The sequence below is a fragment of the Thamnophis elegans genome, chromosome Z, assembly GCF_009769535.1.
Source record: "Thamnophis elegans isolate rThaEle1 chromosome Z, rThaEle1.pri, whole genome shotgun sequence".
Classification (NCBI taxonomy): domain Eukaryota; kingdom Metazoa; phylum Chordata; class Lepidosauria; order Squamata; family Colubridae; genus Thamnophis; species Thamnophis elegans.
In genome coordinates, this window is record NC_045558.1 from 116,782,508 (window position 1) to 116,796,679 (window position 14,172).

Here is a 14,172-nt window from a genome sequence, read left to right on the forward strand (position 1 = left end):
CATTAAGATCAATTAAGAAACTAAAAGATATCACTGGCTGCTCTTGTGATCATTCATGGGGCACGAACCGTCTCCACCAATGAATGAAAGCTTCCTGGAAAATAAGGGCGGGCTTTTTAAATTCTCTCGTGGAAGCTGGTTGGTAGAAGTTTGACTCTTTCCTATTGGTCCGACGTGAGGCCATTGACAAAAACGTGTTAGACGAAGTTGGGAAAACTTCGGGTGAAAGGTGCTGGGTGGCTTCACGGTCATCGCGGAGATTATTTTTTTTTAAAGCAAGGTTGGCAAACGAAAAAAGTAATAAAATAAAAATATAATGCAACTAAATCTCAGTTATAAGTTCCATAAAACCTCACGCATGGGATCACAGCCCTTAGGTTTTGTATAAGTAAACTATCTGTCTATCCTTTTTTTCTTACATATTTTCCCCCTAGAAACCTGCCCATTCAGTGGCTGTTTTGAAACCAGTTAATTTTGCCTTTTGAATAAAGCTAACGTGTGGGTGAATAACACAGAGAATATAAATCAGGAAAATTTTATAACGTTTATCTCTTAATTGCTTCTCATTGAGGGCCTTGGAATAAGCAGAGGTAAAATAGTACCTAAATACAGGTAATGCTTGACTTACTGTGGGAAGTTATCATCCAGCCCTCTCCCAGAAAAATGAAATATCCTAGGAAATATTGAAAAGGCAGAATATTTCTCTGGATGTGAAAAGAAACATGTTTTAAAAGACAGAATAGTTGCCTATAGCTTTCTGCCCATCCCCAGCTAATGGGCCATTAAGATGGCCCGGCTAGCCCACTTTACATAATAAAGACTTCTCACTGCAGCTGTAGGGGGAAGGGATATTACTCAACTGACCACAACTGAGAACTCATCACAGCCTAGAGAGTAGCCCCCTGCATAGCACCATGGGAGTCCGACAACCAGTCAGAACACATTTCTTACACAGGAACAGGAAACAGAGAGGTGGGACTGAACAGGGTATAAAAGCCTAGCAAGCCCCTTCCTCAGCCTTCTCTTCTTCTCCATCAACATTGAAACATATGATCAATTTTTCTGTACAGGGCTCAAGCCATGTGGCCCTGTCCAACAATAAACCATCTTTCCAAGCAGCCTCCATGCCTCCAGTGTCTTCTTCCCCACTTGGAGCTGAACCCAGAAGGACATTTCTTTCAACATTACCACCACAATTGAGCCCAAAGTTTCTGTTGCTAAGCAAGACAGTTTTTAAGTGAGTTTTACCCCATTCTACAACTTTTTTTATCAGTTGTTAAGTGAATCACTGTAGCTGTTAAGTTAATAGTATGGTTGTTAAGTGAATCTGGCTTCCCCATTGTCTTTGCTTTGTCAGAAGGTCACCAAAGTTGATTACGTGACTTTGGGACACTGCAACCGTCATGTATATTATGAGTCAGTTGCCAAGTGGCCATGTTTTGATCGCATGTCCAAGGGAATGCTGCAGTGGTTGTAAGCATGAAAAATAGTCATGTCATTTTTTTCAGTGCCATTGTAACATTGAACAGTCATTAAATAAACTACAGTCGCTAAATAAACAGGTACTGCGAGGTACAAGGTACTACAAAGACTACCTGTAGTACAATTTGTTCTTCATTTAAGATTTAAGATCTGCATAGTTTATAACTCAGCTTACCATCATACCAATCATTTCAGCTCTGATGTCCTGCCTATGCTGTCTTTAGCCCCTGCTATATAGGTTAATATTTTGTAGCCCGGTTTATCTGTTCTATCTTGTGACTATTAATATCCCAACAATCAAAAGATTAGAAAACCTCCAAGGTTCCTTTCAAGCCTGTATTTTTGTCAGAGTCTCCTGCTGGAGCAGGGAGTTGGACTAGATGACCTCCAAGATCTCTCCCAATTCTCATTCTATGATTCTGTAAGATTATTTCCCTGGCAATCTTCATCTATTTGTGATTTTACATCATTCTCTAGTCTCCCCAATTCTTTTTAATTGGTTTTTTTTTTCAGTTACTTCCTTTTATCCCATAATCTCCTTTCCCTTCAAACTTTATGCCGCAGTCTTCACAACAATTCTTCACATCATTACCCCATTGTTCAGCTACAATCTTTTTTTTTATCAACTGTTCTGTCCCTGATGTTTTTATTCTTGGTTTTCTTTCATTACAGGTAGTCCTCAACTTATGATCACTACTGAACCTAATATTTCTGTTGCTAAGTGAGAAATTTATTTAAATTAATTTTGCCCCATTTTATTTGTATTTGTATTTTGTATTTTATTGGTCTTGTATGCCGCCCACTCCCGAAGGACTCCGGGCGGCTTACAATAAACAAGGGAAGGGGATATATAAATAGACAAATAGACAAACAACAATTTAAAATACACAACATTCATAGTTACCATGGGGCTGGCTATTTCAACAGCCCCCCAGCCTGCCGGAGCAGCCAGGTCTTCATGGCTTTGCGGAAGGCCGGGAGAGTAGTAAGGGTCCGGATCTCCATGGGGAGCTCGTTCCAGAGGGCTGGAGCTGCAACAGAGAAGGCTCTCCCCAGAGAAGTCGCCAGCCAACATTGGCTGGCAGATGGAATCTGGAGGAGGCCTCGTCTGTGCAATCTGATCGGTCTATGGGAAGTAATTGGCAGGAGGCGGTCTCTCAGGTACCCAGGTCCGATGCCATGTAGGGCTTTATAAGTAACGACTAGCACCTTGAAGCAAGTTCGGAGACTAATGGGTAGCCAGTGCAGCTCGCGGAGGATAGGTGTAACGTGGGTGTACCTGGGTGCATCCATGATCGCTCGCGCAGCTGCGTTCTGGACTAGCTGAAGTCTTCGAACACTCTTCAAGGGCAGCCCCATGTAGAGCGCATTACAGTAATCCAGTCTTGAGGTCACAAGTGCGTGAGTGACTATCTGAAGGGCCTCCCGATCCGGGTAGGGTTGCAATTGGTGCACCAGGTGAATCTGGGCAAAGGTCCCCCTGGTCACAGCCAATAAATGGTGTTCTAAAGTCAGCTGCGGATCCAGGAGGACTCCCAAATTGCGAACCCTCTCTGAGGGGCATATAATTTCACCCCCCAGCCTGAGAGGTGGAATACTTGGCCAATCTTTGGGAGGGAACATCAATAGCCACTCAGTCTTGTCTGGATTGAGTGCCAACTTGTTTACTCCCATCCAGACCCTAACAGCCTCCAGGCACTGGCACATCACTTCCGCTGCTTCGCTGAGTTGGCATGGGGCGGACAGCTGCGTATTGTCCGCATATTGGTGGTACTTAATCCCATGCCGGCGTATGATCTCACCCAGCGGCTTCATGTAGATGTTAAATAGGAGGGGGGACAGGACCGAACCCTGCAGCACCCCATAATTGAGGGGCCTTGGGGTCGACCTCTGCCCTCCGACCAACACCGACTGCGACCTGTCCGAGGTAGGAGGAGAACCACCGAAGGATGGTGCCTCCCACTCCCACCTCTCGCAACCATCGCAGAAGGATACCATGGTCGATGGTATCGAAGGCCGCTGAGAGGTCAAGGAGCACAAGGATAGAGGGGTGACCCCTATCCCTGGCTTGCCAGAGATCATCGATCAGCGCGACCAAAGCAGTTTCCGTGCTGTAACCAGGCCTGAAACCTGACTGAAAGGGATCCAGATAATCGGTTTCATCCAAGGACCGTCGGAGTTGAGAGGCCACTACTTTCTCAACAATCTTCCCTACAAAGGGCAGGTTGGAGACTGGACGATAGTTGCTCAAAATGGCTGGGTCCAGAGATGGTTTCTTCAGGAGGGGTCTCACCACCGCATCCTTTAAGAGGAGCGGGAAAATTCCGTACCGGAGAGAGGTGTTAACTATCGTCCGGATCCAGCCGCGTGTCACCTCCCTGCTGGTCGAGACCAGCCAGGAGGGGCACGGGTCCAGTATACAAGTGGAGGCACTCACAGCTCCCATGGCCTTGTCCACTTCCTCAGGAGAGACAAGTTGAAACTCGATCCATGAAATATGCTCAAGACCTTCCCCTGGTACCTCGGCTGGTACCGTGCAATTGGAGTCCAGCTCTGTCCGAATCCGAGCAACTTTATCCGTTAAATACTGAACAAATTCCTCAGCTCTACCTTGTAAACAGTCATCCGCATCCCTCCCTTTCAAGAGGGAGTGGGTTATTCTAAACAAGGTGGCTGGGCGCGATTCAGCGGATGCAATAAATGCGAACATTTCGCCGCCCGTATTGCCACAAGATAGGCTATGGTAAAGGCTCTCATCAGTGCTCGGCCTACAACTTTTCTTGCCACATGTGTTAAGTGAATCACTGTGGTTGTTAAATGACTGCATCTCAAACAATCCATCTGTTAAACTACTGAAGTTTGCAGATGATACAACAGTAATTGGTCTCATTCCAGATAACGATGAAACTGCATACAGATGGGAGGTTGAAGAAGTAGCCTTGTGGTGCAACCAGAACAATCTGGAACTGAACACACTTAAAACCGTAGAAATGGTGGTAGACTTTAGAAGAAACCCTACCATACTACCATCTCTTACAATACTAGACAACACAGTATCAACAGTAGAGACCTTCAAATTTCTAGGTTGTATCATATCTCAAGATCTAAAATGGACACCTAACATCAAAAACATCATCAAAAAAGCACAACAAAGAATGTTCTTTCTGCGCCAACTCAGGAAGCACAGACTGCCCAAGGAGCTGCTGATGCAGTTCTACAGAGGAATTATTGAGTCTGTCATCTGCACCTCTATAACTGTCTGGTTTGTTCTGCAACCCAACAAGACAGACACAGACTTCAGAGGATAATCAGAAATGCAGAAAAAGCAATTACTGCCAACCTGCCTTCCATTGAGGACCTGTACACTGCATGAGTCAAAAAGAGGGCTGTGAAAATATCTACAGACCCCCTCACATCCTAGACATAAATTGTTTCAACTCCTACCCTCAAAACACCCCTATAGAGCACTGCTCACCAAGACAACTAGACACAATAACAGGTTTTTTTTCCCAAACGCCACCACTCTGCTAAACAAATAATTCCCTCACCACTGTCAAACCATTCAGTAAGGCTGCATTAGTATTACTATTAGTCTTCTCATCGTTCCTATCACGCATTTCATCCCACTTATGACTGCAGGACTGTAACTTTGCTGCTTAAATCCTTACGATTTATATTGATATTGATTGTTTCCTGATTGCTTATTTGTACCCTATGACTATCATTAAGTGTTGTACCTTATGATTCTTGATGAATGTATCTTTTTATGTACACTGAGAGCATATGCCCCAAAGACAAATTCCTTGAATGTCCAATCATACTTGGCCAATAAAGAATTCTATTCTATCCTATTCGTGACACCGTTGTTAAGTGAATCTGGTTTCCCCATTCCCCACCTAAGAGCCAAGGTGGCGCAGTGGTTAAATGCAGCACTGCAGGCTACTGCTAGATCAGCAGGTCAGCGGTTCAAATCTCACCGGCTCAGGGTTGACTCAGCCTTCCATCCTTCCGAGGTGGGTAAAATGAGGACCCAGATTGTTGGGGGCAATATGCTGACTCTCTGTAAACCGCTTAGAGAGACCTGAAAGGCCTATGAAGCGGTATATAAGTCTACTGCTATTGCTATATTGCTATTCCCCATTGACTTTCCTTGTCAGAAGATGGCAAAAGGGGATCGCATGATCCCGGGGCCATTGCAACCGTCATAATTGCAAGTCAGTTCTCAAGTGATCTGAAAGTAAATCACATGACCAACAGGGATACTGCAACGGCCGTCAGTATGGAAAATGGTCATAAATCAATTTTTTCATTGTTGCAACTTTGAACAGTCACTAAGTGAACTGTTGTAAGTTGAGGACTATCTGTACTTCCCATCTACCACGTTTTCTTTTTACCTCCGGACCTCACTGTGCATTTATTTATTTTATTTTATTTTATTTAGTTTGTCGAACATGTACAAGATAACAGGTACAAGTATAAACATGGATCTGAACAAGGAAATGAGTACAAATAAATGGGGACAGTAGGACAGGGACGGCAGGCACGCTGGTGCTCTTATGCACACCCCACTTTTACGGACCTCTTAGGAAGCGGGTCCACTGTAGACAATTTGAGGATGAAGCTGTGGGGTTTTTTTGAGGATGTAACAAGGGAATCAGGTAGGGCATTCCAGGCGTTGACCACTCTGTTGCTGCAGTTGTACTGTTATATTATTAATAATTAAATAAGATATATTTATATTAGTTATATCCCACCTGTTTATTTTTATTTTTGGGGCTCCCTTTCGAGTTCCCCTCTACCGAAAGCAATTTTCAGGAAGCCTCAATTCTCTACCCGCTCCCCACCCTCGCGCGTCTTCCTACGCTTCTCCTTTAAGTCCTTGGAACATCCTCCTGGGCGTGGCTTCGGGGTCTGCGAGGTCTTAGCGGTAGAGCTGGTTGTGGGGGGGATTGGGAGTCCTTAGACTTCGGCTCCCGAGAGGTAAGTGCGAGCGGGATTGCCCAGACTTCGCCAAGAGATCGGGGTTTCTGCATCCCTTTTACAGGCCCAGAGAATCTTGCTGGTTATTTGTTTTCTAACACATACAACCTTTTATTCATTCCCAGCTCCTTCCTGCATCCCCGATTTCTCACGGGACTGAATGCTTCAATGCTCCTCTGCAAATCTTGCGACGTTGATCTCTCCCCCCCACCCCCCACCCCCGTTGTCATTAGTGTAAAATTCCCCCTCGCAAAACCCTCCGTCCCCAACGGGCAACTTAGAGACCTAAATTTGGTCTGCCCAAATCTGAGATTTCCCCCCCCCTCAATTCCTCCCCCCGCTCCCGTCCCTGCTTCCTGCAGCCCCTGAAAGGAACTTAGTTTGCCTCTTCTTTCCTTTTTGCACGTCACCCTGTCCAAATAAGGGACCCAGTGTGTCAAACGGGGATGGGACTGGGAGGCCACCGTTTCTTTCAGCCCATTGTCTTAAAAGAGTTGCTTTTAATGATTTAGCATTCTTCTTTCCTGGCTGCATCCAGGAATCATACGGAGTCTCTTGGCTAACTCCCAAATGAACCCCCCCTTTGGAAAGCTCCGGGACATAAATCTGTTGCAACCTTCTCCCTGCCAGGCGATTTCCACCATCTTACCCTATTCCTTCCCTCAGCTGTTGCTGCTACTCCAGACTAAAAAGACAAGCATCTCAAAGATCAGGGGTTGGAAGAGCCAGAAGGAAAAGGGGGGGGGGGGAATTGGCTTATAATGGTTTAGAACAAGGTAGGCCGGCAGCTGGCTGGGCAAGGTTGCAAAAGAGACACATGACGTATTTAGGAGGGGGGAAGTTTAGGTAAAACTAGGAACTAAGATGCAGAGAAGCTCTAAAATGCTACCTTCTGCAATGTCCTGAGCAGATGTTGGCCTATCTTTTGACCACATCTTCCTTTCTCTTTCTCCAGGTTAGGCACTGAAACCCCCTCCCTAGTCCCAAGTCCTCTTGCCCTTGCTTTCGTCCTCTAGAGGCCATGCCATTGACCCGCAGCCTGTCCGTGACCTCCCTCTCTGGGTTGGAGGACTGGGAAGATGAACTTGACCTTGATAATGCCATTCTTTTCGAAGTGGCTTGGGAGGTAGCCAATAAAGGTATGTGATGACTATTTTTAAAGAAGATCTTGGGGAAATGATCAGGTTTCCAAAGCTGGTGGAGGAGAGTGTTTGGGATTTGGAAGGCCTGCATTTCCAGCCTGCATTTCTTGTTGGGAATGTGGCTGGAAACAGGTTTTACAGAGCTATTTGCAAGCCAAAGCATGAGCAGTATTGAAAGAACTGAGACCAGAATTCAAGTATCACCTGGGAATGGAGTCTCTACAGATAGTCCTCAAGTTATGACCACAATTGAACCCCTTCTTGCCACAGTTGGTAAGAGAATCATTGCATTTGTTAAGTTAGTAACATGGTTGTTAAGTGAATCTGGCTTCCAAATCAACTTTGCTGATCAAAGGTTGCAAGAGGATCATCTGACCTCCAGGACAGTGCAACCGTTGTAAATATGAACCACTTATCAAGCATTCAATTTTTAATCATATGACCATGGGGATGCTGCAACAGTTGTAAGTGTGAAAAACGGTCATAAGTCACTTTTTTCAGTGCCATTGTAATTTTGAATGGTCACTAAATGAACTGTTGTAAGTTGAAGACTACCTGTAGAAACGAAGACTTATCTGATTGCTGGTCAAAGACCCTTGGATGAGCAGGTAGTAAAGGATAAGGCCTAATTGACCAGTATGTGGGTCTTTGGGAAACTGGCTGTCTGGGTCTCTTTTTAAACATGATTGACTGGCATGCTGAATGTTAAAGCAAAATGATTGTATTTTTTAAAAACACCCATTTTGGGGGAAAGGAAGTTCATGTAACGTTGCAGTTCCTTCCAAGCAACATTGCTCAGCACTTTAGGAGATCCCTTAGGCCTTTCCCCTCCCTTTGCTGTTCTCATATCCTCCCATCCATAATTTTTTCATTTGTGGGTTAGTGCTGCCTGAGATGACAGTAGCCTATTATAGTGAACATTTCCAAGGAAGTCCAGTTCAGCAAGCTGCTTGTCACTGTGTGTTCATTGAGAAGATCCCCTTCTGGAATCAGCTGCTACACATCTGGAAGTTTAAGGCACTGAGATCCCAAGGGCAGCGTTCCCTGTAGTAAAGAGACTGGGTCAAAAAACTAGAATAGCACTATGTTCTTTTAAAAAGGAAAAGGATTCCCAGTAAATCTGAATATCTGTCAATGTTACTATAAAAACTAGTCTCATGCGCTTGCTTTAGGAATAACCAATTTTGAAGTTAATTAAAGATCTGGCTTAAATTTTGAGCTTCAGCTATGCATATTCTTGATGTGTACTCAATAATATATTTGTATATTACATATACAAATATATACATATACATATATTACATATACAATATATTTGTACATACAACCCTCACCACCACAACCTCCCCTGCACAATAAACTTTTTGAAATGTTGTTCATTCCTTGAGAAACTGCATCCCTGTTTAGATACTCAACTTTGGGCCAGGATAACCAAAGATGGCCAGTTCGCAGAATCTTCCCTACCATCCCAGCCATATAATGATTTTTTTTAATGTATTAAAGATTATTCTACCTGGATTATTTTACCAAGCTCTCTAGAGTAGATCATGCTACCGAACATATGGAGGATGTAGGAGACCCAGGATCCTCTTTAAACAGTCCTGCTTCTAATTCTAGCAAAAAGGGGCTTTTGCCTGTATACCTTTGAGTAACTCTTGATTCCTGGTGAATACCTGCACTTGGCAACATTTTTGGAAGTGATTTACTATTGCTTTTGTCTTGGGGCTGAAAGAATGACTGGCCTAGTGGCCTATATCAACCACCTAACTTCATGCCTAAAACAGGATTAGAACTCATGGTCTACAACAAACCTACAGAATTGTTGGTGCACGCAGGGACTCTGGTGAACAACAGTTGTAAACGAGAATCTGTTTAATGCAGTGAATCCTCCTGAATGGAATTTGTACTGTCATTTTTGCAAAAGGATTGGCTTATAAGTCTTTTTATGAATGTACATACCTATATGTAAAGAAACCTATTAGATTTTTTAAATGCCACATTTCACCTTAAATATTTTATCAGGGAATTCACCAAGAATGTCAGAAAAATATTTTAGTCAACCACTTGTATTTTCAACGAAATGTTGCAGCATGAAATGCTGCTAGTCAAGCTTTTTGCCTCTATATTTCATACATTTCCTCTGTTTTTAATGTCTTCACAACAAACTATTAATAGAATGACTTTGTGATCTTTCCCCACAAAATGATGTTTTACGTACAGTTTTTTTTTTTAAATCTGCATAGGGCAGATTTTTCCCAGAATTTACCACAGATATGGCCTTTTTCTTCTCAATGAGTGGCATCATTTTGCTACTAAAGATGATAGTCTTTGTTATAATAAAAAGATGAGGGCCATCTCGGCCTTTGAATAAGGTAGATTCCTTGGTTGTGGGGTTGTTCCCTCAGATAAGGCTACCTGCATATTTTGTGGCCTATCTCTGTCCTTCGCCCTATGATCATTTTACAGAACTCTCTCATCGCTTATGTCCAAGTAAGCAAGTAAGAATAAAGAGGCATAGGGGGTTTCTTTGCTTCAGACAAGGACCTTTTTGGAGAAGCCTTGGATCTTCTGAACAGATTGCAAATACATTCAGTATAGACTACATTCATCATGGAATGCAGGATACAGAATCCTGGGTTTGTGATGCAGGTACCCAGTGGAGAAATGGGACGGAGTTCAACTTATTGCTCATTTCCCCCCCCTCTGGACCTTTGATTGACAACCTGACTGCAGCTCCAAGATGAGACTTGGCCTAGAGCTATAGCAAGAGAAGCAATGCCCTGTCGTGTCTGTGTGAGTGGCCTTCATTTACCTCCTTCTAAAATGCCTTAGAAGAGCATGTCATGTAATTGATATGTGGTAGGAAGGCCAGCCAGAGCTGGTGGGACAATCACTTGATTATTGAAGGAAGCATTGAAGACGACTATCCTTTTTGGTGGTTTCTGGTAACATCTTTCTTTCAAAGCCTCAGGATATGAATTATGGATCTGTACAACGTATCTGGTTGTCCAAAGGTGATTATTGGACAGTATTCGTTTTTTGGAAAAGAAGAGACAGGGAAAAAAGTGTTGATCTGCACACTAACTTTTTCCCTTGTAGGAATGCTATTCCCAATTCACTTTTTTCCCCATTTTTTTTCCAGAAGTTGCTTTCTGCTTGTCACCAGCACTCCCAACAATCTCATTTGCTCCTAAGGACAGGAGTAGAGAAAAGTCCCTACATCAATTTAAACAAATAAGAATATTTTTTATTTTTATTATGTGTATTTCAACTTTCCCCAGGTTCTCAAAAGAGCTTCCTTCCTTAATTTTGTGCCCACATCAAGAACCCTGTAAAGTAGGCTGGCTGGGTCATATAAATGCAATTCCAGCCAAGGAGATATGGCAACAAAACCTGGATTATTGATGAATGTTTTATCTAGATCAATCTGGATAAAGGTCTCATAAAATCTTGAAGGATAGCATACGAGGTGAACGATCAATTTGTCTGGAAGAGAGAATTGTTTCATTTGAGGGCAACGGGTTTCTGATGTTTGGGGGCAGATGCTCAAGAAAGGTGTCTGAAAAAGAATTTAATCTGGTCTTACAAATGAAGATGAATGTATGTATGTGTCCCAGGATAATATTGTAGAATCCAATCTGGGTCGGGGACCAGCGGTTTTGTCTTCTGAGCTTTCGGACTCCTACTGGAGTCCATCTTCAAGGAACTTCTCTCTAGCAGAGTATGTGTTAGTTAATCTGGACTTGTTCATTGTTCTGCTGTGAGAGTGTTTGGCATCTTGTGGACTTTGAGAGGGCGGGTTCCTGCCTTGCATTGCTTACCACATAAAATCTAGTATACTGAACCAACAGAGGAAGCAGAGAGTAGTGAGGCAATCAGGAAGCAAGATATGATTGTTTCCAAGCCATGTGCTTACTTTTTGTTACAGAGTGAGTAAAAGAATTGGGAGCGCTGCTTAACATTTTAGTAGAGAGTTTAGGGTTGTAGGTATGGGTAGGACAGGGATGGCGAAACTTTTCAGCACCAAGTGCCAAAAAGGACCCACGGAAATGTTGCGTGCGCACGCACTCGTCGGGCCCAAACTCCAGAAAAGTCGAATTTCCATGCCCAACAATCAAATGGCTGGCACACATGCGCAGGGTAGGTTTCAGCACTGCTGTGTGCAAAGGAATCTTGCTCTGGAAAAGTCTGGGTTCTGGCACACCCAACAATCAGCTGGCCGGCACTGGCATGCGCATGAAGAACAGCTGATTGTTGCACGCACATGTACGCCAGAAACCCAGAAAACAAACAGGCAAGGCCATACATGCTGGGCATGCATTCCACAGATTCTCTATCATGGGGGTAGGGGAGCAATGTGCTATTAGGAATTTGAGAGTTTAAGATATTCTTGGATTCTTTTTCCCCTAGGAGAGTTGCAGAATATTTCTTCTCAATGATTCATTTCAGAGAAGTTTATAGGGGCCCAGAAAATGATTTCAGAAGCTATCGGCTGTCATTCTTTCAAGAAAATGTCAAGGTTAAAGGATTGGGCCGAGGACTTCACGGAAAATATTTCATTTTTCATTTTCTTGCTTCTGAGAGCAAATCCATTGCAAAATGCCCATTCTCTTTCTAGCTGTTCTGCTATGATACAGAAAAGATCTCACAAAGAGAATCAATTGTGTCCATTAAAGAAGTCTTCCCCAGCCTAAGTATGCTCCAGACTTCAATTCCTAAGTTTTCCAGAGAGTATGGTGACTGTTAAAATCTGGGAGAAGTGGACACATATAAGGCACGAAAGGCCGCTTTAAGGATTATTTGGGCAAACCTTTCTAAATGCACACAGTTCCTCAGCAATAAGACATTACTGTTTATTCACGATTCGAAACCTTCATCTCTAGGCACAATCCAGGCTCTGTTTGGTTCCATTGCAACGTTTCAGGTTCTTGTATTCTGCAGAGCTATTTCCTAATCACTCTTCCCTCATAGAATATTCATGTGGGTGCTTTTATTGCTTTTCCTGTAAAACTCCCTGTTTGGAAGAGGAAGCAAAGAGCCAAGATTCTTAGGCTCCTCAAGAGGGGAGGAGAATTTAGTTGAGGGAGCCAGGGTCCTTGAGAGTAAAGTAAATACAGTGGTTTGTAAGTGATGGCTGGGTTTGCCTGCTTCCCAGGAAGGGGGTTGGAATCCAGCCACTTAGAGGAGATTGAATATATGAAGAAAGGTCTTTTGGCCGAATTGTATAGCATAACACACACACACACACACACACACACACACACATGGAGAGGGAGAGACAAAGGGCTAAGAACTCAATTCTTCTTTCAGCAATCGTCTCTGTTAGAATAACAGCTTGCCTGCTTCCATAATCCATTTTTATGCTTTTATGTGGGGTGACAAAACCATGGTTTGTTTAAGGGAATTGAACATCAAGATCATAACATTTAATTTTTGCTTTCTGGTGAAGAATTGGTCATTTTAGCTGGATCTTCAAGTGTCTCAAAAATACAAAGTATAAAATAACAGTATGAAGCATTTGCACCTGAAGCACAGGTCTAAAAATGTGAGATCTAGACTAGAGAGAAAGCATTGTAAAGGTTTGAATGAATAATCAAGATCTTTATCGGGACCAAAAATATCATAAATATGATATTAAGTTAACTTCTTTGGGAAATCTATTTCATAATTTATTTATTTATTGAATTTATATTGCCTCCTATTCGCCCATGGCGACTCGAGGCATCTTACAGAATATAAGATCACATTTAAAACAATAAAAACTAACAAAAAGAATCAAATAAAGTAATATGGCCCAATATAACAAAATTACCTCCCACCCACCCTGCCCCAGCGACAGCAGCTCACATGAGGCATTTAATGGGCTCCATCCTGCCCTGGGTTGCCCAGGCTTGATGGCAGTACAGGTCTTCAGCGCCTCCCGGACGCGTATTTTATAGCAATAGCAGTAGACTTATATACCGCTTCATAGGGCTTTCAGCCCTCTCTAAGCGGTTTACAGAGAGTCAGCATATTGCCCCCAACAATCCGGGTCCTCATTTTACCCACCTCGGAAGGATGGAAGGCTGAGTCAACCCTGAGCCGGTGAGATTTGAACCGGTGAACTGCTGATCTAGCAGTAGCCTGCAGTGCTGCATTTAACCACTGCGCCACCTCGGCTCTTACGTATTAGAGTGGGGGCCGTTCTAATCTCTGGGGGAATGATGTTCCAGAGAGAGGGAATCGCCACGGAGAAGGCCCTTCTTCTGGGTCCCACTAGGTACGTCTCCCTCAGAAAGGGACCCACAACATTCCCTGGCTCCCTGCTCTGATGGGTCGGGTAGATGTGACTGACAAGAGATGGTCCCTCAGACAAACTGGTCTCAAGCCATGAAGGGCTTTAAAGGTGACAACAAGCACCTTGAATTGCACCCAGAAGCAAACCGGCAACCAATGCAGCTCCCACAGGAGAGGTGATACATCTGCACACCGGGGTCTGCACAAATCCATGTGTTTCCTGCATTTTGCACCAACGGGAGCTTCCAGATGCTCTTCAGGGGCAGCCCCATGTAGAGCGCATTGCAATAAT

General features: G+C 43.6%; 1 protein-coding gene across 1 annotated transcript in view; it reads left to right on the plus strand.

Moving 5' to 3' along the window:
- Positions 1–6,384: 6,384 nt before the first annotated feature.
- Positions 6,385–14,172, plus strand: part of GYS1 (glycogen synthase 1) — a 46,081-nt gene continuing 38,293 nt past the window's right edge. The window contains exons 1-2 of the mRNA XM_032237576.1: positions 6,385–6,462; positions 7,418–7,601. Of these exons, the coding sequence (XP_032093467.1) occupies positions 7,484–7,601 (118 nt within the window). The 5' untranslated portion in view covers positions 6,385–6,462; positions 7,418–7,483. The remainder of the gene's footprint in view (positions 6,463–7,417; positions 7,602–14,172) is intronic.